The sequence below is a fragment of the Ceratotherium simum genome, chromosome 22, assembly GCF_057802395.1.
Source record: "Ceratotherium simum simum isolate JZ-2026a chromosome 22, ASM5780239v1, whole genome shotgun sequence".
Taxonomy (NCBI): domain Eukaryota; kingdom Metazoa; phylum Chordata; class Mammalia; order Perissodactyla; family Rhinocerotidae; genus Ceratotherium; species Ceratotherium simum.
Genome location: NC_141921.1, coordinates 16,414,868 through 16,438,912, shown reverse-complemented (window position 1 = coordinate 16,438,912; position 24,045 = coordinate 16,414,868). Strand labels below are relative to the sequence as shown.

The 24,045-nt window shown below is 52.0% G+C and overlaps 1 protein-coding gene across 2 annotated transcripts; it reads right to left on the bottom strand.

Annotated features, from left to right (window-relative positions):
* Positions 1–5,782: 5,782 nt before the first annotated feature.
* On the bottom strand, positions 5,783–23,961 carry P3H1 (prolyl 3-hydroxylase 1). Of its 2 annotated transcripts, XM_004443136.3 has the most exons (15): positions 23,450–23,959; positions 20,597–20,749; positions 19,217–19,406; positions 18,872–19,003; positions 17,607–17,746; positions 12,999–13,088; positions 12,616–12,668; positions 12,320–12,441; positions 10,328–10,455; positions 10,070–10,165; positions 9,486–9,636; positions 7,458–7,575; positions 6,933–7,008; positions 6,509–6,649; positions 5,783–6,083 (listed from the first exon to the last, which is right to left on the bottom strand). In XM_004443136.3, the coding sequence occupies exons 1-15, from the start codon at positions 23,912–23,914 to the stop codon at positions 5,928–5,930; spliced, it is 2,211 nt and encodes a 736-aa protein (XP_004443193.3). In that variant the 5' UTR covers positions 23,915–23,959; the 3' UTR covers positions 5,783–5,927. The 2 variants fall into 2 exon arrangements, with proteins under 2 accessions (XP_004443193.3, XP_087302261.1); XM_087446135.1 differs by lacking the exons at positions 5,783–6,083; positions 6,509–6,649; positions 6,933–7,008; positions 7,458–7,575 and adding an exon at positions 7,582–7,950 and having other exon boundaries at positions 23,450–23,961.
* Between the last annotated feature and the right edge of the window lie 84 nt (positions 23,962–24,045).

Below are 24,045 nucleotides of genomic sequence, written 5' to 3'. Positions count from 1 at the left end.
TGCACTGGGGGAAGGCAGGGTCCTGCTGCAACCCCGGCCTGCTTCCTCCCCACAGCCTGGCCCCCTCTGCAGGGATACGTCCCCAGCCTGCTCTCTCGCATTCTTCACGTGGCTATGCAAACGAGAGGGTGCCAGGCACTGCGCAGACAATGGCTGCCCTGTGTGCCCACCCAAGGCGTGGGCCCCTGGTATGGCCTGCAGCTCCGGCTGGCCGGCTGGGAGCTGGGGGAGCAGTCCGCCCTCTGAAGGGTCAGGGCCGGGCGCTGTTTGGCCTGCAGTTCTGAACGTTGGGCCCCCTGTGGACCTCTGCGCTGGGAGGGCCAGGGCCACACGGATCTGTGTACACGAACACCTGCTTCCCGGGACAGCCCGCAGGCCTAAAAAGCAAGTGAGGCCTAAAACAGTTCTAGAGAAGTCAGTCCTGAATTCAGATTCTTCTGCCACAGACTATGACGAGACAGTATGCCCCACGGGAGCAGAGGCCATTGTGGGAGCCCAGGGTGGGGAGGGGAGACTCCTGGGGAGGCAGTGAGCAGCCTTTCTGTGGGTTGACCTAATGCTCACGGTGCCTCACAGTGGGCAGTCCTTTCACGGATGAGGAGCCCAGGCTGAGGCGTAACTCACCCCAGCTAGGAAGCGGGGAGGCCTTCCCGTCAGATCTGTGCGGCGTCAGCGCCACGATCGCTCCACACCCCCGGCCTTTCTCAGGACTGGGAGGGGTGGGGCAGTCATAATGTGCTCACTAGAGGTGACTGACACCCGAGCTGGCTGTAGAGCCTGCGTCCTCACCTCTGAACAGGGCGTCTGCTCATGCGGGCCTGAGGGTTGATGGAACTGATCATCATCCGAGGGAGGGCCGGATGCCTGCACTTGGCAGCCGCCGGGCCAGGTTGCTCCCCAAAGACCAGGCTGGCTCTCCCGCCAAGCTGGGCCTTGGCCCCTTCTCCTGCCTGCTGCAGAGGCCCTCTTGGTAAGGAAGACCCGGGGGTCGTTCTGGTCTGAAGAGCACCTGAGTCAGGTCTCTGAGCTCTGAGCCTCGGGATCCTCACAGGAAGTGTCAGAGCCACAGGCCCTGGAGACCACAGGCTGCAACCCCTCCACTGACTCATGAGGAAGCTGAGAGCCCAAGAGGGGAAGGGAGCCAATTGGCTTGCACAGCTGTCCCCAGTACCAAAGGCTCTGAGGACTTGGACATCAGGAGGCCTGCACGCTCCTCCATCCTGGGCATCGCCAGAGCCCTCCCTCACACTGGGCACCCAAGGCCACTTCGTGATCCAGAACAACGCTTCCATCTCCCTCTGAAGCTCTTGTTTATAACCTTCTGTTATTTGAGGTTTTGACTCTGTTCCACCAAAATATCCTCTCCTACCCTGAGGGCCTTCCCTCCCCAATGTTCCAAATCTTTTGGGCTCAGATCTGCTCCTGGAATGGAGTTCCCTAACGTGGGGCTTCTCCACCCAGGGCTCCCCCCACCCTGTGGCCCCCCTGCAGCCCAGGGCACGCTGGGGGAGAGCAGGAAGGCTGAGGGTCCCACCCCAGCCTCCATTAGGAGCTAACTAGAAACTGCCCCGGGGTGTTACACTTCACAGTGTAACCAGAGCAGTCACATACATTACAAGAAGCTCAGGGTTCTAGCTCCACCTCTGCCACTGAAAAGCTGTGTGACATTTGGCAAGTCTCTTAGCTTCTCTAGGCCTGGTTCCTCAACTAAAAAACAGGGGTAATACCACTTACCCTGTCTGGTTCACGAGGGAGTTTACAAGCATCAAACAATGGGTGAGAAGTGCTCTTGGAAAACATAATACGCCTGAAGAAACGTGGCTAATGAAAGCTCTATTCCAGAAAGACTCTCACTTGGCGGGTCTCCTCCTTGTGCTCTCTCACCCTGGGTGTGGGTGGACTACCTGTGGCCAAGGACCCACTGCCCTTCCTGCCTGGCGGTGCCTGGCGGGGAGCAGGCGCTCAGGAGGTGTGCTGATTGTGGACTGACTGACTGGTATGGGGAGGAAGTGAACGAAACTCTGGAGCCCTTTCCCCGGTCCTCTCCCACAGCCAGTTAGGAGGGTCTGACTCGGCTGGTTGCCGCCCAGCACATTCTCTGCAGCCACCACCTGGCAGGCCTAGAAGGTGGTGCTGCTCTCACTCCCCCACCTGAGTCTGACTTTCCTGCGGAACCACAGGCTCTGACGGGAGAGGACTTGCCTCAGGCCACATAGCCAGCAAGCAGTGCAGCCAGCACATGGCCACCCGACCATCTTGCCCGCCCAGGCGGCCTGAGCGCCCTGATCTGGGATCCTGTAATGCTCTCTGCCTATTTCCTTTCACGGCACTCGGTGCCCTGTTTGTCTCCTTCCCGAGGCCTGGAAGCATCTCAAGGCCCTACCACCAGCCTCATTTTTGTGTCCCAAGCCTAACACAGGGCGGGGGCGCCTGTGCTGCACACGTGACCATCTGTTGGTGCCCTGTCCCCCTCCCCAACAACCTGCACACAGGCTCTCTTGGTGCCCTGCTGAGTGCTCTCCAGCTGCCTGGGGTGCCAGAGACCAGGGTCTTCCACGTCCACATCTTCCCATGTTTGCCGAGTTGCCTCCCACATGCTCTAATGCTCCCATGGGTGCTCTCCCTTCATCTCAAGCAAACTTTCCTCACGGCTCACATGTCCTTGCGCATACATTACCAACATGGACCGAACAGTCACAGCCACATCTCAGCCTGGACCCCGTCACCTCCTCTTGCTTCCGGGACGACTCGTCCACCCTAATTACAGGCACTTATCCCAGTCCTGTTGCTGTGAAAACATCTGGCCTTTCATGAGCTTGGCTGAGACAGTCTGCTGTCTCCATGTGGTTAGCATATGTTGAAATTGTAAGGTCATCTGCCTTGATGTGGAAACTTCTGGAAGACCAGAATCAGGCTGATTAGTTTTCTGTAATGCTGAGCATCTACTATGTGCTAAGCATCGTGTCAGGCATGTTATGAGCACCCCCTCGTTAATACTCTCCACCATCCTGGGAGGTAAGGACTGTGATCCACATTACTGGTGAGGAAACACATTCGGAGGTCACCTGGCTCCAAGAGATGGAAGAGAGAGTCTCGTCCAGCGCAGCACGTGGGTGAATGCTCTTTCTTATTTATTTATTTTTTTCCCCCAAAGCCCCAGTAGATAGTTGTATGTCATAGCTGCACATCCTTCTAGTTGCTGTATGTGGGACACGGCCTCAGCATGGCCGGAGAAGCGGTGTGTTGGTGCGCGCCGGGATCCAAACCCGGGCCGCCAGTAGCGGAGCGCGCGCACTTAATCGCTAAGCCACGGGGCCGGCCCTTTATTTTTATTTTTATTTTTTTATGAATGCTCTTTCCATTAATGCGGTCGTCTCTCCATGCGGCGAGCGGGTCACCCAGACAGGACCCGGGATCACCAATGACTGAAGTAGTGACCGTTCCTCTGAGATCATTCCCTCAAACATACTCACATGTGGTGCTGTTGCCGTTCCTGCACTCACATCTCCCCCCAGCTCATCTTTCTGCCCCCATGTGGAGCCAAACTCCTAGAAGACTTGTCTGTACCCGCCATCACTACTTACTCTCCTCTCCTTCTCTCTTGGACTCACTCCAGCCCATCTTTCGTCCACATCATCTCACCAAAACGTCTCTTGCTAAAGTTCTCCCTGATCTCCATGTTGCCAAACCCAAAAGTGGATTCGCAGTTCTCATCTCGCTCCACCTCTCAGCAGCATTTGACACCCTTCCTTCCTTCAGGAAAGGCTCTCATTGACTCCAGGACACCAGCCCTCTCACGTTCCCCTGCTCACGACTGATCCTGGTCTCTGCTGGATCCCACTGTCCTCCTGCCCCCGTCACCTCCAGCCAGATTCAGTCTTCTGACTCTTCTGTCTACACTCACCTGTCTCCTGGCTTTGAACACCATCCACATGTCCATGATGACTCCCCAAGTTATGGCTCCTACCCCCACCTCTCCCAAACTCCAGACACACATACCCGACTGAGATTTCCACTTGGAGACCTAATGGGCTCCTCAAACTTAAGCGTAACACGTGCAAATCCAAACTCCTGGCTTCCACATCACCATCCCTCCTGCAGGCTTCTCTGTCATAGGAAAGGGCAGCTCCATTTTTCCAACTGCTCAGACTAGACTCCTTCTTGATGCTCCTTTTTCTTATACCATCAAATCCATCAGCAACTCCTGTTGGCTCTACTTCAAAAATAGATCCAGAACCTGACCTTTCTCACTGCCTTCACTGCCAACACCCTGACCTGCACCACCTTCGTCTCTCTCTGTGGCTACTCCGCAGCCTCCACTCTGCTCTGCTGTCTCCATTCCTGCCCCACAGCCCATCCTGCACAGTCTTCACTGAGGTGTTTAAAACCTAAGTGGGGGGGCCGGCCCCGCGGCTTAGTGGTTAAGTGCGTGCGCTCTGCTGCTGGCAGCCCGGGTTCGGATCCCGGGCGCGCGCCGACGCTGCTCCGGCCATGCTGAGGCCGCGTCCCACATACAGCAACTAGAAGGATGTGCAGCTATGACACACAACTATCTACTGGGGCTTTGGGGGAAAAAAGGAGGAGGATTGGCAATAGATGGTAGCTCAGAGCCGGTCTTCCTCAGCAAAGAGGATTGGCGTGGATGTTAGCTCAGGGCTGATCTTCCTCACAAAACAAAACAAAACAAAACACCTAAGTGGGATGCCGTCACTCCTCTGCCCAAAACCCTCCAAGGGTTCCTGTCTCACTGAGTCAAAGCCCAAGCGCTCACAGAGGCCGACGAGGCCCTGAGACTCTGATCTCACCGGCTGCTCTCCAGGCCCACTGTCACCACACTGGCCTCTTCCTGTTCCTCCCTAACGTGCTTTCTTTTCTACCTCAGAGGATCACACACCCATACCCACACATCTACGTGTTTGTTACCTGTCTTTTCCACTGAAATGGAAGCTCCACGAGGGCTGGGACTTGTTTTGTGTGCTACCGCGTTCCCAGCACCAGGCACTTAGCTGGTGCTCAGTAAATAAACATGGGCTGATTGACTAAATGAGCACTCAGACTGCAGCTGCCCAAACTCACCAGCCAACAGCATCTCAAGCCCAGGAGGGAGACAGGCTTGTGGCCAGAGGAGCTGACTCTCCAGTTCTGCGCTTTCTCCGTCTCCGAGAGGCGTGTGTCGTCCAACACACGGAGGCCCTGAGCTGCGGGGATTCTGAGGCCAGACGGCGGTGCGGGATGCATGTGGCTGACACGAGGGCAGTACGCCAGAGCACTGCTGACTGGCTGCTAGCTGCCAGACGGGGATTAGCGATAATCTCCACCCTTCATCCAGAGCGTTCCAGGTTACAAAGTGCCGTCACATCTGATATCGTGTCTGGGCCACACAACTGCCCAGAGGTGGGCAGAGCGAGGATTATGATCCCCATTATACAGATGACAGCCCCGAGGTCCCTGAGGTTAAGCGTCTGGCCTGCGCTGCACAGGAAGTGGCCGAGCTGAGTACTGAGCCAGGCCTCCTCACACCATGCTGCCCAGAGCAATTTCTAGCCAGCGAAACCTCTGGAGCAGATGGCACATTTCCCCTCTCTGAACAAACCACTGAGTACAAAAACACAAATCATTTATTCTTTGGTTGTCTACACAGACACTTAAATACTGTATTGCTGTCACGCAGCTGCCTGTGCTGGCCCCTGGGGGTGGCTCTGGGCCTGTGTCCTGAGCCCTCAGCCAGGTCCAGAGGAGAGAGGGCCGTCCTGCCACATCCACTCCAACAGCAGTAGCACCCTGCGGATGGCTGTGAGCAGGGCTCCTTGGCTGGCAGCAGACGTGTTCCCCACTGCTCCTTGGCTCCCAGGGCCGGCCAGTCCAGGGTGCAGGACAGAGTTCCGCATGGTGGGTCTGATCACCCATCCATGTGTGAGCTGGACGCTTCAGAGCTCATCCTTGTGCCCCAACTCACTGCTGGAGAGAGACCTCTCTGCAGGTTTGGGGGGGCTCTCCTGGGCTTCCTGGGGTTGCTCCTGGGGAAGGTCCATCTCTTCTGGGCTAAAGAGCATCTTCACCAGGTCATCTGCCTGCACCCTGTCCTGCAAGGACAAACCCCTGCCTACTCAGAGAGGCCTCTGGAGCAGGTACTCACCATCTCTCAGGATCTACCCCCTGGAGAAGAAGAAGGCTCTTCCTCAATGGCCTCCGAGCTCAGCTCCTTCCCAGCAGGTCCTACTCTCTGGGAAGGGACAGCTGAGGTGGTGCCCAATGAGGGACCAAGAGCCAGGATCGTTGCCCATCTTGGCCTCCCCACCTGGAGCCCCTTCTATAAGTAAGGAAGAAGGGCCAGGGAGGAAGAGGCAGCGTGGCCACAGTGACACAGCGCTGGAGTAAGGAGTCTCTCTGGACTCCCGAGCCCAGCGCTCCTTTCCTGTCTCAGCCCTTAGGAACGGGATTTGGGGAAGGAGGAAGCAGAACCAGGGCCCAGCCAGGAACAGATCACGGCAGCACCAACGGTTCTCACCCGCTCACTGTGCCGAGCATCCAAGGTGAACCACAGGGCGATGGCACAGCGCTGCCCTCTGGTGACGGCCTTCACTCCGTGCGGGTTTTCAGTCCCTGAAGAGAAACCCACAGCCCTTCCGCACTGGGGCTGCACCTCTGCCTAAAGGAGACAAAAGTCGGGGTACACAGGACAGAGACTGGAACTTGCCTTCAGAAGAGATGTGGGGTCATCAGGGTCCAGGACTGAGGGTGGCTCCCCAGCCTGGCTTCCCAAATACCAGAGTTAAGAGAAAAGGTGACCAGTCAGAGAGGTAACTGACATGTCGCAAAGCCCCCTGGACTGGGGAGGGGAGCGCTGGCCACTGGGAAGACCAGCTGGCCGTTCTGCCCACTACACTTTGAGGGTTTCTGTCTCCCAGGGACAGGGACAAAGGCGCACTCACCGTCACAGTCTTGGCATCGAGTTCAGTGAAATAAAATTTTCCTCCATCGAAGTCTCCATTTAAGTAAAGGATGGCACTGGGAAAGGCAGAGAGCATCTCGATACAGATGTCCTCCTCCTGCTCCCCAGAGACCCCACAGCACCAGTGCCTGCATCTCCAAGTGCTCTCAACCAGCAGCTGGAGGGGGGCCTTTCATAGGAAGAAAGCCTTCTAGAACCTTCTCTGAAGCCTCACAAACACAACTCCCAACCTTCCCACTGCCCCACTCTCGTCCTAGAGAATCTACCACGCCCTCCTCTGGGGTACTTCTGTACCACGTCCACCTTTCACTATCCTACTCATCACACTACACTGCAAAGACTCCCTTATTGTCCAACCTCCTGTTCAGAGGATCTGGGGTCAAGAGACTGAACTTTGGGAACAGTTGGTCCCAAACCTGTGTGTGTGTGTGTGTGTGTGTGTGTGTGTGTTGCAGGAGAGGGCAAGGCACAGGGCACTTGGGGGCCTCAGAGGGAGAGCTGGCACCTGTAGTCCCGGAAGGTGTAGGCGGGGGGCTCCTTGATGCACACGAGGGCCTCAGCATTCAGGATGCAGTTGTCCACATGGACTGGGTGGCTACTGTCCTTCCTCTCAGCCTGTGCCTCTGGGGCCAAGGTAACACATGTTAGCACTGGGGCACCTCAGGAGACATTGCAGCACGTGGTGGGTGCCTCCCGAAATGCATCTGGGTCTACGGGAATGTCAATGAACGAGGGGGTTTCTGGCTAAGCCAGCAGCCTAGGGTCAGAATAAATCTGCAGGCCACCTCGAAAGGTTCTTGGTGGGGTGAGCAGGTGCAGCAAGCAGGGCTGTGGGGCTCTAACCAAGGGCAGATCCTGGGCTGAATGGCATAACCCTGGCTTTCTGGTTAGAATTGACAAAACAGGAATCCCCAGGGAAGTGAAAACGAGGAGTCAGGTCAGCAGGATGCAGGTGCAGTGAGACTCAATCCTCCAGTGGGAGATAAGGTGGGGCCAGCCTGAGGGGAGCAGAGAAGAGCAAAGGCAAGGAGTTAAGTTCAGCAGGGGTCTGGAGGTGGGGGTGGCTGGAGAAACCATGCAGGATGATGGTCAGCAAAGAGGACAGACAGGGCTGACTGCAGGATGGCAGACAGACCGCGTTCACGGCACCGGGCGCATCATCCCTCTGCACAAACCTGCACGCCTTGTGCAGGCTGGCGGCACCGTCAAGTCATGGTGGATCCTCCTATCTGTCCCCGCTGGCCCAGTCGTGACCAGGCCCTGTCCTGCCACCTCCTACATCTCCCTCGTGTCTTCTCTTCTCTCTCCTCTCACTGCCACTTGCTGAGTTGAGGCCTCCATCTTTGCCTACCAAGGCCACTGCTGACCAGCGTTCCTTCCTCTGATCCACGCTCTCCAAGTCTCCAAGTCTCTTATCACAGAGCAGCAAAACTAACCTTGTGAAAACAAGGCCTCGCCCAGCCTTTCACTGCTTGCCTCCTCCCGGCCTCCCACCGCCCACGCCCCAGGGCGCCTCCACCTGTGAGGCGCCTGGACTCCTACAGTTGTGCTCTGACCTCTTCCTTTGGGCAGGCCCACATTCTGACAGAACTCCAAACACTCTGAGGGAGAGTAAAGCCCCCTAATCTCTGCCAGCCATCAGCACCAGGGACCCTCTGAAGGCCATGACATGACAGAGCCACCGGCTGTGGGCCACGTGATTCCTGGAGCACTAGCCCTTCCCCTCCCTCAGGAAAGCAAAAAGGGAGTGTGAGAGGAAGAGTGAATGAGGAATAGCCTCGAGAGTGCTCTGACTTGTAAGGGCCAGCCCTGTGGCTTAGCAGTTGGGTGCGCGCGCTCCGCTGCTGGCGGCCGGGGTTCGGATCCCAGGCACACACCGACGCACCACTTCTCCGGCCATGCTGAGGCCGCGTCCCATATACAGCAACTAGATGGATGTGCAGCTATGACATACAACTATCCACTGGGGCTTTGGGGGGAAAATAAATAAATAAATAAAAATCTAAAAAAAAAAAAAAAAAGAAAGTGCTCTGACTTGTAAAATACGTACATTTCTCACAAATCCAGCATTTAACAATCAGTGACAGAGAACCTGCAACATAGCTCATGACTGACCTCAAGACTCCTGTACATGCAATACCCTTGTTGAGAACCACTGGCCTACAGGATAATAACAAACTCTTGACTGCAGCTCTTGCTCACTCGGCTTCTGAAGACTGCACCAGCCTTATCTGAACGCCCCCTTTAGCCTGACCCCCGAAACGGCGACTCCCTGAGCTCCGGTCTCTTGGTGCCTCCACACCTGAGCACAGGCTCTTCTCTTTGGCTGGAACGTTCCCCCATTCGTCCCGCGCACAGTCATCACCTCCTCTGAGAAGCCCTCCTGACTCCCCGGGGAGACTGGCTGTAATCTCCTCCGCTGCACCCATCGCACTGAGTTGCGACTTAAACATTTGTTTATGTTGGTTCCCCAATGAGGATGACAGGGACCGTATCCTGTCCCCATGTCCTCAGCTTCCGCCTGGCGCCTCACCTTCGATGGCGGTGCGGCACACCAGGTGGGAGTAGGAGAAGTAGAGGGGGGTGTCCAGGCGGAAGTAGGACTCCATGACGCGCCGCACCTTCTCCGTGACGTTGTAGTACAGCTGGGCGCTCTGCAGAGGGACTTTTCCTTCCTGCCCCAGCTGCAAAGAGACCAGTGGTCAGCACACCCTCAACGCTCCTCTGTGGGCCAACAGAGGCCACCGAGGCACCAGGCCCGCTCCTCATCCACCTGCCGAAGGTGCAGTCTCTCTGCTTACCGCACACAACACCCTCCCAGATGACGCTTTCCCCTCCCTTCATACTTCTCTTGATGAATCATTTGTGCATCCTGCTCAGAAGTACAGCCATTCTTCAGAAAGCACCCTCACAGCTTTGGGTACCAGTCTTGTCTTGCTTGCCTCATATTATTACACCTGGTCTAATAGCCAGGATTCAAAGGTTAACCTCGGTCAACTGAATCTATCCTCCCTCCGAGGCAGCTGGAATGTCGACAGGCACGCCTCTTACCTTTCCTCCACCATTCCCAAGTCCTCCCCCTTCTCCACACTCTAGAACACCAAGTACTGACTGTACCTTGAGGGCTCTGAAGACAGTGACACCATAGAACTTCTCGTTAGGGGTGTGTGGGGAGGTTTGACCCCGGTAGCCATCTCCTGAAGTTGCTGCTGCCTACGAGGCCCAAAAAGCAGGTGGAATTAGTCAGGGCAGCTGACGGCCTGAGGAGAGGTGGTCAAGTGCTCACAGCAGAGAGTGAGCAAACCTCAGCACTGAAGAGGCACACAGGAGGAGAGGCCGGGCCCAGAGAGAAGGTGGGCCACTGGTTTCCCTTACGTTGGTCAGTTGCTGCAGCTCCTGGCACTCGTCGTCAGAGATGACGCCATCCATCACCACCCGCTGGGAGCCATTCAAGACTTTGGAGTTCATGGTGAGACTGATGCCTTCATAGAGCAGGGGGCCACCTGCAAAGCAATGACAAGCCTGTCCAGACACTCTCCATCAGATACTGCTTCCCCGTAAGGAACAGAAGTTCCAACTGTTTCCTGTTCACCAGAGGAATCTCCCATGCGGATGCTCCCAAAGGTGGGGTGGTCCAGAGGACAGCACTTGGAGCTGAAAGACAGGAGATGCAAGGCCTAGTCTGAGCTCCACTCCCAAACAGCTGCTGGCTCTCGGGCCTTCACGTTATCACTGAGAAGACATCCTAACACACGAGCTCCAGAATCAGAAAGAACTGGGTTTGGGCTGGCCCCGTGGCTTAGCGGTTAAGTGTGCGTGCTCCGCTGCTGGCGGCCCGGGTTCGGATCCCGGGCGCGCACCGACACACCGCTTCTCCGGCCATGCTGGGGCCGCGTCCCACATACAGCAACTAGAAGGATGTGCAGCTATGACATACAGCTATCTGCTGGGGCTTTGGGGGGAAAAAATAAATAAAAAAATTATTAAAAAAAAAAAAAAAAAAAAAAAAGAAAGAACTGGGTTTGACTCCTGGATCCTCCACTTCACAGCTGTGTGACCCTGGCAAGTTACTTAACCTCCCTGAGTTTTAATATTCTCACCTGGAAAATGGCATCTACCTCCTAAGTTTGATGCCTGTTTGACGTAAAGAACAACAAGGCAAGTGAAAGACTTGGCACACAGTGAATGCTCAAAAGTTTAGCTACCATCATATCATCCTCCTCATCATTTTATTTATTTATTTATTTATTTATTTTTTAAAAATTTCAATTCGTTTTGTTTATAATTATTTATTTATTTCTTTTTCCCCCAGAGCCCCAGTAGATAGTTGTATGTCACAGTTGCACATCCTTCTAGTTGCTGTATGTGGGATGTGGCCTCAGCATGGCCGGACAAGTGGTGCATCGGTGCACGCCTGGGATCCGAACCCAGGCCGCCAGCAGCGGAGCGCGCACACTCAACCGCTAAGCCACGGGGCCAGCCCCAGCACCTGTTCCAACAATTACGCAAACAACCAGCACAAGGCAGACCTTGTGAGGACAAGCGAACTGCCCTGGAAGCTCGGCAGAAAGACGGAGGGGACCCTAATGGGCCGGGAGACTAAGCAAGGCTTTGTAGGGTATATCTGATGCCTCCTGGGCAGAGAGGATGGGAAGTGTGTTAGGAGGAGGGACAGGCACGAACAACGACTCGTGGGCAGAGAGAGGCTCAAGGCTCAAGGCACAGGAGCAGCCCAGTGTGGGTGAAGAGAAGTACAAATGGGGGAAGAGCAGAACACAGTTGAAGGGGCAGGCAGGAGGATGGCGTCAGAGTCCCTGTGTCTGGAAGACAGGTCCAGCCCCATGTGGGAAGAGGCAAGGACAGACTGGAAGAGGAAAGATGAGTGCCAACAGGAGGATAAGAAAGGGGTTGGGCAGAGAGACAAGAAACAGAGCAGAGTCATAATGGGAGGCCTCCCCGGCAGATTGGAGGGGAGGAGGACCAAAGGAGACCCCAAGATTGTGGGGTTGGTAACAGGATGAATGATGGCAGTTCGGAGAAAACAGTTTCGCAGTAGGGAGACAGGATGAGTTTTGTCCTATAAATACTTACTGAAGTGAACTAAACTAGTGTTACTGTGACACAGGGGTCTTATTTTTTAACCAAAGGCCAACTCTCAGTGCTCTTTCCAGGTGGGAGTCCTGTTGGCAAGTTAGGAAGGACATTGAGGTGAGGCTAAGCCCTGCCCCGTGCTGGCTCAGGTCCCAAGGCTGGCCCATGGTGAGCTTGGTACTGCTGGGGGGGCGGTGCTGCCCAGCTAACGTGGGGATGACCCGCCTTGCTGCCTCCACGACAGCTGCAGACAGGCCCTGAACTCTGTCTTCTTACCTTCCCGGGTCAGCCTGCTCACATCCAGCGACTCCTTGGTCTTCTCTTCCACAAGAGTCTCAATCTCCTTCATAAGGTTTCCAATCTCCTGGGAGATACGGACGGCTGTTTCCCGTTCTGACCTGTGAGCACAGCCACCCTGAGGACTGTATTCTGGGGCTGGCCCTGCCTCCCACCCCAACTGCCCAGACTGGACCTGCCCACCCCTTGCCAGGAGTTCACATCTGCCTGGGCTCAGGAAGCCTCAAGTGCTTCATCAGACTGATCCAATCATGCAGTTTCTTCAAGGTCCTCACTTCTGTTTCTCTTGCAGTCTCTTGGGAATCACCTCTTCAGGAGTCCATGAATCCTAAAAGCAGATCAGAAAAAAATGAACACTGTAGGCTGACCTACTTAATCTTCCAGGTTTCGATGCACAGACTAGGGCCTACAGGAGACTCCCCCTTACCAGCTGCCTCCTCTCAGTAGATGAAGTGAGAGACTGCTGAACCTAAGTCACCTGGAGCCAGCTGCCCAGAATTCCCCTTTATCTTCCCCTGTCTCTTGTCCACAGGCTTCATAGCCCCATGTTTGGCTCAACCCCTAAGAGTTTTTTCCCCAGAGTCACACAGTGCACCACTCAGCCCCATCCCTTGCCCTCCTCACTCCCTCCCTCCCCAGCTCCTGCACCCTGGCTCACCGGATCAACAAAGGGAATTCCAAAGACATCATAAGCGAAGAAAAGCAGCTCCTTCTCCAGCAGGCTTCGCTGACGGTGCTCCCGTGCACTCTGAGGAAACAAGTGGAGGGAAGGCCCTGGAGCTCAGCCCATCCGCTAACTCTCGGGGTGCCCCTGGCATTCCCACTGCTGCTCCAGTGTGACCTGAGGCTTCCCCTCCCACTAGCACTACCGTGTCCATTCCCCAGTCTGGGACAAAAGTCTCACTTCTGTGCTCAAGGTCACTCTCGCCTGGCACAAGCAGTACCTCTGAGGGTGGCATAGCCAGGCTTCCCTTGAAGGGAAAAAGCCCCCTTCCTGCCCCTGCCGGAAATCTCTGAGACAGAAAATCTGATGATTCTCAGATGTGGAAATATTCTTCAAAGAAGGAAAATTCCTTCTCGACTTCTGCAGGAGTTCAATACTCAGGAAGGAAATCGAGGCAACTCGTGTGTTACTCATTTAATCTTTACAGCCACCTCTGAGGTTGATACTATTATCTTTATTTTACAGACGAGGACACTGAGGTGCAGAAGGGATATGTGACTAATTTAAGGTGACACTATAGGAAATGGTAGAGCAGGGACCTACATTCAAACCCAGGTCTTTCCTATCCTAAAGCCCATGTGCTTTTTACTACGCCACCTCCCTCCCCTCAGACTCTGAATTGTCTATGTCCCTCCCTGGAGGTGGGCAGCTGCAGCAAGAGGGCACCTGGCCCTCCCTACATGTGCTCACAGGTAGGGCTTACCCAGGGCAGGGAAACTAAGTACCTTCCGGGGTCACATCTTTCCCTAGGTGCCCCGCTAGTCTCCAAGCAGCAGAAGGAAGGAAAAGAAAAAGAAGACATCATCAGTTGAAATAAAAGATGAGGGCAGTTAAGAAAATGCTAAAGGCATCAATGAATCCTATATCATCTATTATATTTACCTGAGAGGAAGATGGACATTTTCTCCTAAGGAGTTTAAATGATTGGCTTCCTTCACCAAGTGCTAGACACCCAGCTAGGTACGGTTCCTCACTGAACCCTTTCCACTGCTCTATGAGGCTACTAGGGAGCAAATCCCACTTCCTCCATTTATTCATTCAACACTGGTTTGCTGAGCATCAGCTCTGTGTCAGGAACTGTGCAGCCACAAGGAAAAGGCAGGAAAACAGAGATTCCGTCACCACTGCTCCCACCATAAGCCACTGGGCAAGTTACCTCATCTCCTGAAGGCTAAACGTCCTCATTTCTAACATGGGTAGAATGGTGCCCACCTCACAGGGCAGCTGTGATGATTAGATGAGATGATGGGTGTAAACACAGTGCAGCGCTTGGCTGTGGACAGGGCTCAACAAACGTTTGTTACTTTCTTTCTAGAAGGGGAGTTCTAGTTAGAAAGAGTAGATTCACCACATGGGCTTATTTTCCTTTTCTGCCCCAGACTCACTAATATGACCATAAGTGGGGAAAAGAAAAGGTCTCAACCCAGCAAGACAAAGAGACCAGGAGAAGTGCCATCTCAAATCCAGATGGTCACCATCTAGCGGCCACAGAAGACAAATACAAGGTAACCGGTCTCCACTGAGGAGGGATGGTGAGAGAGGATTATTTCTATGGGGGATTCCAGAGCTAGGAAGGAAGAGCCTCGGTTTTTCCTTCAGGGTAGGCTGGTGGTGCCACCTCACCGGGTTGTTATGAGCATTAAATGAAATAAAAGCTATGAAAGAATTTTGTAAGCTATAAAATGCCACACACATTTGAAGGGTGGTTCTTTTCAACAGTAACAACCGAATGAGAAGTCTGCTACTGCCACATCATCTGCCCACTTCTCCCAGAGAACAGAGGGAACATGAGCCACCTCGGGTGGGGCCAGGCAGGCCGGAAGACCGTGAGGAAAGCACCTGCTCCAGCTGTGTGTTCCTGGGTGTGTGGACAGCACCCTGCATGCGTCTCCCACTCGGGGAACGTGGTGCCTCAGTGGATATGGAGAGGAGGGAGGAGTGGGAACACCCCACACTCTGCCAACTCCGCCTCCTCCCTCCACCTCGTGAGTGCCCCTCTTCTCAACACTGCCTCCCTCAGGCCTCGGAGGCTCTCCTCTGCACCACCACAATCGCCTCCAACTGCTCTCCGGCTTCCCGTTGCTTCCCTTTCTGAGCCCTGCCCCATCACATCTTGTCAGGCTACTGCTTAAACTCTTCGAGGACTTGCCACCGTCTGCCTCATGGAATACAGTCTCAGGTTGTGGCATGGCACTTAAGACCCTTCAAAATCTGACCCTCTCAGGCCTCATCTCCTGTAACTCCCCAGTACCACCTTCCATTTATATGTGACAATTGTCCAGGTTGTTTGCACATGCTGTTCTCTGTCTAAAAGGCCCTTCCCTGCCTCATTCACCTATTGAAGGCTTTTAAAACCAAACGCCAACACCACTTCCCCTTGCGAAGCCTTCCCTGACTCTGCAGGCAGTCAGTCGATGACGTCCCCCTGCTTCCACGACAGCCTGCACGCATGTCCACTATTACATTCTCTATAGTGTTCTATAAACTTTGGATTATATATCTCTAAGGTATGTTTTGGATAGCATTCAAAAGGACATGAAAGTAATCATATATAGCTAAAAAAAATCCCCAGAGAGACAAACATAAATAGAAACAGTCAGGCCTCCCTCCACACCCCTGACCTGTAGGCCCACGCCTCAGGGGTAATCCCTATTAACAGTTTCTTATCAATCTGTCCAGAAAGTTTAAAATTTTAAAAATATATATGTCTTACAAAAACATAAATAGGATATAATATAATTACAGTTCTCTATCTTCTTTTTTTCTTTACCTAAAATTGGATCATGGAGCTAATTTCATATTGGTGCACAGTAATCTACTCATGCAATATAAGAGTTGTCTTGTATGTCATTGAATGCATGTACCATAATTTATTTAACTAGTCCCCAAATTGATGGCATTTAGCTTGTTTCTAGTTTTTTTGCTTTTAGCAGTGATGTTCCGATGCACATCTGTGCACGTGCACCTTTGCATCCCGTGTGGTACAGCTGCGAGGTGAATCCTGGCAGTTGAATTGCTGGTTAAATGAACAGTGCGATTTGCAGTACCCCAACAGTGCAGGGGTGTGCCTGTTTTCTCACCCCCTACCTTTGTCTAATATATTTGTTGCATAAACAACTGAGTGGCCTCTAGAGTAACTGTAGCTATTTACCATTTTTTCCTTTGACAAAATGAAAAACTAGTCTAAAGTTACAGCCATTTTTACATAAAATGTACGTGGAGTTTGGGAAAGGCCAGCAGGACACAAGTGACTGAGGGCCACAGTGATAAGCCACCCTGTTTCAGGAAGTGGCTGAGGTCAGAGGCGAGAAAACTGGCCACCTGCTACCTGTGTACCATCAGCAAGACTCCCGCAATGCTACCTGTGCACACAACACTTTGTACACACTAGTACTGCGCCTGTTGGCTCAAGACCTCATTTGACTCTCACACTCATCCTGTGTTGAAGACAGAGCAAGAACCACAGTCCCATTTTATAGAAGGAGAAACCGAGACTCAGAGGGGCAATGGAGCACGCCTAAGATCCCACCCGACGTGCTACGACCTTTGGACGTAGCCAAAGGTCACACGGCTAGTAAGTGCAGGAGCCAGCACTTCAGCCCAGACTAGTGACTTCAAATCCACCTCATGGTTCTGGGCTCAAGAAGGAGAGGGTCTAGGGTCTGTGCAAGGCTTACGTACAAATATCAAGGCTCAAATCTCATTACGTTAAAAACAGAGAACTTTTGGACCAGCCCTGTGGCTTAGCGGTTAAGTGCGCGCGCTCCGCTGCTGGCGGCCCGGGTTGGGATCCCGGGCGCGCACTGATGCACCGCTTCTCCGGCCATGCTGAGGCCGCGTCCCACATACAGCAAATAGAAGGAAGTGCAGCTATGACATACAACTATCTACTGGGGCTTTGGGGGAAAAAAAAAAAACAGAGAACTTTTCACGTTTTTAATTACAAAAATAATACCCATTTACTGCAGGGAATTTAGAAAATATGAATGAGCAAAATACAAAAATCACCCATAATTCCACCACCCAGAAATAACCATTGTTAACATTTCAGTGCATTTCATTTTAGTCTTTGTATTTGATAGACTTTTCTCCTTGTTTTGGAGTCAGATGGGAATAATGCTGAAAGAGGGAGAGATCAGACAATGGCAGAAAGAAGAGGAGATAGGGAGGAAAACAGAGACAGAAAACAGGTGAGTGAAAAAAAAATTTAGCATGAAGTAAAAAAATGACAGATTTTGGTCAAATGGTGTCAAGTCTCAAAGTAGGGGCACCAAAAAAGAGAAAGAACATGGCTGCTGTGCAGTCCTGTTTTTCTTTGCCAGCTCACAGACTTCTGGGCCCAGATCATGCTGATTATGGCTCCCATGTGTTCCCCAAGCTTCCTGTGCTCCCTTGTTCTCTGAGGGGGAAGCGGTCTGTGCACGCACACCCCACGCACCCTGTCCCCACCACACCCAAGCAGGGCTGGCTCTCCTTCCTCTACCCCACTCTCTGCCCTCTGGGTTCAGCTCGCAGCTGCCCTAACTAATGGAAGTCTCTCACCTCACGGGGGCCAATGGACGTGGCTTGTTCTTCTCCAAGCATGGCTGTATAGTAGGCCAGATTCTGGTTCATCACCTCGTCATTGGGGAAGAAGAGGAGATAGGTCTTGGCACATTCAATAGCCTGTGAATAATTCCCAACTGCAAAGGGCAAAAAAAATGGCTGAGAAGAAAGGGTCCAATCTTGGGTACCAGGAACCACTAGTGTACAGTCTCAGCACAGCTCAGGAAATGATGACACAACAGGATGGCACCAGCTACATAACAGGACTGTCTGATTTGGGGGAGAAGTTATAGAATACACATAGAATATACAACTGATTTTACGGTATGCAGGGTCCTCAGATAATTCAAACACTGGCCTCAACATTCCCAATCATTAGACCAATTTCAGGAATATTCCCCTGTCTTCCTACCTTTTTTCCCCCTATGGATTTTCAGAAGAGGGGGGAAGATTACAATAGCAGATTGCCTCTTTGGCATAACAGTTCTTGTTGATATGTGTCAGTCTCCTCAACTCAATTATATACACCATATATTCTTTTTTTTTTTTTTTTTTTTGTGAGGAGATCAGCCCTGTGCAAACATCTGCCAATCCTCCTCTTTTTTTTGCTGAGGAAGATGGGCCCTGGGCTAACATCTGTGCCCATCTTCCTCCACTTTACATGGGACGCCGCCACAGCATGGCTTAGCCAAGCGGTGTATCAGTGCGCGCCCGGGGTCCGAACCGGCGAACCCTGGGCCGCCGCAGCGGAGCACGTGCGCACTTAACTGCTTGCGCCACCGGGCCGGCCCCAACACCATATATTCTTGAACATGCTGTAACGCTTAGCACACAGCAGGAATGCAGTAAAGGCCTGCAGACTTGTTGCTTTTAGGATACTGACAGCAGCCCCACCGCAACCCCTAAGAGCATCAGTGCTGTGCTAGGGAGGGGGGCTGGGAAATGTGCTGTGAACTGGTTGAAATGGTAGTACCCTTGCCTTTGCTATAACTTAATTCAGATGCAAAATTAGATTACAAATGTTATAGAAAGGACAAGAGAGAGAGGTCCTAGAGTCTCCTTCTCCCAGCTTTTTGGGCTGCTGGTACCAGCTTCCAGGGCAGTGGCTTGTGACAAGGCCCCCAGGGATCACCGGCATGGTGCCTCCCAGAGCCACAGAGAGAAGCCAAATGTGTTGAAGAAGCCCAGTGGCCATAATCCTGCCTACCTTGCTTTTGGCTTCTTAGTTAAAAGCAGCCGAGAAAGAGGAAAGCAGGCCTTACTGTTATAGTAGGCAAACTGCAGATAATTATAATGCGATGGGAGGAAGTCTTCAAAGGGTTTCTCTCGACTTGGGTGGGAAGCAAGCTCGGTGACACAGCTCTGCTTACAGCTGAGGACCTGGATGTAATGATCTGAAAGGAATCAAGGAGAGGGACTACGCATAAGGTCAGTCTTCAAGATTCAAAGTCTGGTTAAGACGAACAAATTCAAGTGGAAGCAATTTCCAGTCAGATTCCCAGATTTAAGAAATTTGGGAATGAGGCTGAAGAGCTGCGTCTGTATTATCACGATATTGCTCTCAGAGCCCAGGCAGGCCTGGCGAGGGCTGGGCTCCAAGCGCGCACCTGTAATGGCCTGGAAGAGGTCCGCATTGTAGTCAAGGTAGTTGTAGCCGTCGTAGTCATAGGGCCCTTCGCAGAGAGCCCGGCACTCCTCATCGGCCACGAAGTACTCTTGCAGGGCTGCCTCTAGGTGGGGCACAGCTTCCTGCGGCTGCTCCTCTGAGTAGAGTCGCACTCCCAGTCGGAACTCGTGCTACTGGGAGGAAGGGGTACTCAAACACAGGCCAGAGACAACCCTCTCCTCGCCCATGGCTACCTTCACAGGCATCCTCATATCCTACTGGTGTCAGGCTGTGGATGGAAAGGGCAGCTGCTACATAACGAAGGCCTTTTGTCAATGGTCTTTACTTGTTTCTTTTGAAATTTAAAAACATTTAACTCAATCTAGATGAAAGATGTATGGGAGCTCATTGTAATTTTCTTGCACTTTTCTGTAGGGCTAAAAGTTCTCAAAATAAAAGCTTAATAAAAAAATGTAACTCTTAAGTGTCAGAATGTGGTCTGTGGCGATGAGAGCAATCTTTGCAGCAGTCAGGGGTAATGGGGGCTGCTGCCACTGATTACAGACTTCGGTTTTGCTATCTGTGAGACACAGCCCCCTCTCGTGGACAATAACTATTTTCATTTGTCACAAAATCACTAAAAAAAACCCCGCAAAACTGTGTATAGTTGTATAATGTAACAGATGCACACAATTTACTTTTAAAAGTCATTCTGACATTGTTTCTGATATCTCTATTTCTAAACTATTAACATTTAAGAGAACATACACTCTTTACAAAAATGCTATATTATCACAGACAATATCTCTTACGGAACAGACTTTTCCTGCTGAACAAATAGAATAAGAACACTGAGGAACACTGTGCCACTTATTGTAGTGCAAAGCAAAAACCTACATGACCAAAAGTAAATTAATATGATCTATGCATAAGATGGACTATCATGGAGCCATTAAAAGTTGTGTTTTCAAAGAAAATTTAAAGATATGAGAAAAGGCTCATGATATAATGTTAGTTCAAAAAGGATGATGAAAAATACATATATAATATGACACCAAATTAGGTTAAAAAATTAGATAGACTTATTAGATTGTTAGACTTATTATATTATATATATACATACATATAATATATATTATAATATTATTATATTATTAGACTATTAGACTTATTAGATTAGACTTAAAAAACTGGCCAAAATATCAACTACTGGTTTTCTTAAGGTGATAGTATTATAGATGATTACTTTCTGTTTTATACTTATCTGCATTTTTCTAATGTTGTTCAATGAACATATATTACTTCTGTAATCAGAAAACAACCCTAGTCAATGTCACTTTGATAAAAAGACAGAGAGAGAGACGGGGATCAAGTTTTTTACCATATGGGGTTTGGCCTCAAGATCCTTGAAGTCAGCCTCCTTCACCCCAGACATGGTTTGGTAATAGTCTAGGTTCTGACGCATCTCCATGTGCTCGGGATTGCCCACGAAGAAGGTGTGCGCCGCTGCTACGGCTTTCTCCAACTTGTTTATCTAAGAATGAAGCACAAGAACATAATTCTCACACCCAAACCCTGAAGGTTTGTATCCAAATGCGCAGTCCACGGTAAACAGGAAATCCCAGCCTTCCTGAGCCTTCCACTCAAATTGTGCCCCAGCCCCTGCCAGCCCCAGAAAACACACCTACTGCAGGAACTACACACCAGAGATTAGCACAAGGGTCCTGGGCGGATTTTCAGCTATTTTTCAAATCAGGCTCAGGGGTCCCCAAGTTACAGGAGGTAATGCTTCATCGGTGTAAACTTTCTATTTTAAAACAAAGGTCCTATTGTAGGGGGAAGGCTGTGGAAGACTAACTGCCCAAATAACACATTCTCAAGATTCAGATGTAGCAACTGAGCTGAAGACAGCCTAAGGCTTCAAGGATTTAGGGGTAGGGGAGAAAGAGCAGTTAACAATTAGACCATACCTAAGAATTTGCTTAGAAAATACTTTTTTTCCCCATAAAATAAGTGTTTTTGACACATTCAAGGAAAAGGTAGGTGGCTGAAAAATCCTAAGGTTCTATACCAAATCCACACAAGGCATCTTCTGACTCAAAGCCCAGGGCTCACAAGGTAAAAACAAGTAGCTATAAAGAAATCTGAGGAGAAAAAGTGTGCTACCCATGATGATAATGCCCACAGCAATGGACTCCAGAACATCCAAGTGACACAGGTTCATACGTAGACTCCAGAATCAATCACTGATGACCTAATGATTAACTACAGGGCTTTGGGGTCAGACAGACCGGTGACAGATCTAGGTTTAACCACTCACTTGCTGGGGCTTTAGACAAATTACTTCAAGTTTACTCTCTAAACTCAGTTCCCTAATCTGTCATCTGCAGACAGCCCTCACTCACTACCTCACAGGATTATCGGGAAGGTTAACTGGGGCAACGTATATGCAGCTTCTCACACATGGTGCCGGGTGCATATTAAATGCTCAATCAATGTTAGCTCAGTAACTGTAAATCTTAGCATATTAGTAATATGCTAAGAAAATATTTTTTCTTTTCTGGTCATCAGTACTAGTAAGTGCACACTAAAAAAGGAGTCAGCCTTGGCCTGTGACGCTAAAATAGCTAGGTAACCCAAGGTCAATAATCCTCATCTGTGTACCTCAGTTTCCTCAATGGTAAAATCAGAAATTCTCTCAAGTCTGTCCCTTTTGTGGAGTTATTCTCTCTCCCCTATCTTTGGGCATTGCTGTTGTCTTGCTCTGTTCTCCCCCATCTCCTCCCTCCTCTCTCTGCCCCAGCCCTTCTTTACTTCCTAAGCACTGAGGCACCGAATTTCCTTCTCTCATGTGGACAACTACATTCATCTCCTAATGGCTCGCCCTGCCACCACTTTCTCCTTCCAAGGCTTATTCCTCGTGGCTTCCAGAATTAGCATTCTGAAACCCAATTCTGATGATGGCTTCCTGAGGCCTGCAGAATTCTCTTTCCAGTCTTGCCTCACTCTGTCTGGAACAGCCATCTTTCTTCTCCTCTAGCAGTATTTAGGATCAGCTTCAAATGTCATCCTTTCTTTCAAGTCTTTCTAATTTCTGTGAGACAAAGCTAGATTCTCCTTCCTTTGTGCCCCCACAGACCTGTGACATATTCTTTTAGTAGTTCTTACTACAGTGATTCTTAACAGGAAAGCAAGACAAAACAAAAACATATCAAGTCAAGCATTTTAATTACCTATACAAGAACTGGAATGTAGTAGGTATTCAATAAATGTTTGTCAAAGAATTTTAAAAAGTGCTATTAAGTGACATGACCAAAGACACAGCCTAATTATTTTGGTTTCAGGTCCAGTATTCATTTGAGTAACTAGGAGGAATGGAGCAGAACTGTGTAAGCAAAATGCTTGTGGAGAGGAGGAAATCTGAGGTCCCCAAGATTTTCTTAGTCTCTCTTTAGGCTGATTTGAAGGTCTATTAAACTATGGATATTATAGATAATCGGCATAGTCCTCCTTCTTTTATTTCCCCCAACAAAATGCGGCTAATAATAGCACCTTCCTTACAGGATAGATATTGCAAGAATCTGGGCAAACGAATTAACAAACGCAAAGTACTTAAAACGGTGCCTGAAAGTCTGTGCTGGCTGTCATCATCATCACGCAAGCCAGGAGCACTCCAAATCCATGTATACACTGGGACTTAAGGCACTCTGGAATTCCTAAAAATACCCCTTTTCTTTGGAAACCTGACAGAAGGGCCTGAGGGTCCCCCACAGGGAGGCGCTAGACAGCCCTTACTGGCGACGTGGCAACCTCAGGTCCTGAAAGAGAGCTGCAGCGCTCGGGCTCGGGCAGCAGGAAAAGCATCCCTGAAACACGAACCGGAAGGAAGATACTGTAAAAGGTCCCAGCTTCTCTCTCGGACACTTACAATGAAATCAGGATGAGAGACCCAAGCTGCCGCTCTCGGGGGCCTCCCGGGGAACACAGGCCAAGTATTGCTGGGTCTGTGCCTTAGCCCCCAGGCTGGACCTTTGGGGTCCAATCTCCCTATGAGAGCCAGGCGAGACAGGTCTCCCGGCAGCGTCCCTGCTCTCCCTGGATCCGAGGAGAACTCCCCGGCCAGGAGGCCACCTTCCCTCTTCGCGGACGCTTCCCTGACCCCCCAAGTTCCCCCGGGTCGCCTGCCACCACGCCCAGAAGGCCCCCGGCCGCCCGAGCCCGGGCAGGTCTGCACCTTGAAGTAGGCGACCTGCAGGTAGTTGTAGGGGCTCCGCTTGCGGAACTCCAACTCCAGCTCCTCGCTGAGCGCGTGCGCGGCCGGCGGCCCGAGGCAGCGGCGCAGGCAGGCGGCGCGGCGCAGCAGGCCCCCGAAGAAGCGCAGGTCGCGCAGGGCGGCGGCACCCGCGGCCGGCGCCGGGCTCGGGGGCGCGTCGGGGTCCAGCTCCCACGGCAGGTCGGCGGCACAGCGGGTGCGGCAGCGCAGGCGGAGGGCGCGCAGGGCGGCCCGCGAGCGCAGCGCCCGCTCCATGCTCAGAACCACCCCGGCCCAGTCCCCGCGCGCGTAGGCCGCGGTCCCGTCGGCGAAGAGCAGATCAGGCGCCGCCACGTCCCATCCCGCCTCGGACTCCACCTCCGCCCGGGAGGCGGCGGCGGCGACGGCCAGCAGCGCGGTCAGCAACCTCAACGCGCGCGCCGCCATTGCCTCCTCTGACCTAACGGGACCGTGCGCCGCCCGCCACGGAGGCCGAAGTACCACCCCCGGCAGCCCCGCCCCCGAGCGAAGCTCCGCCTCCCAGGCCCGGCGGCGCATGCCCAGGAGGCTTTCACCGC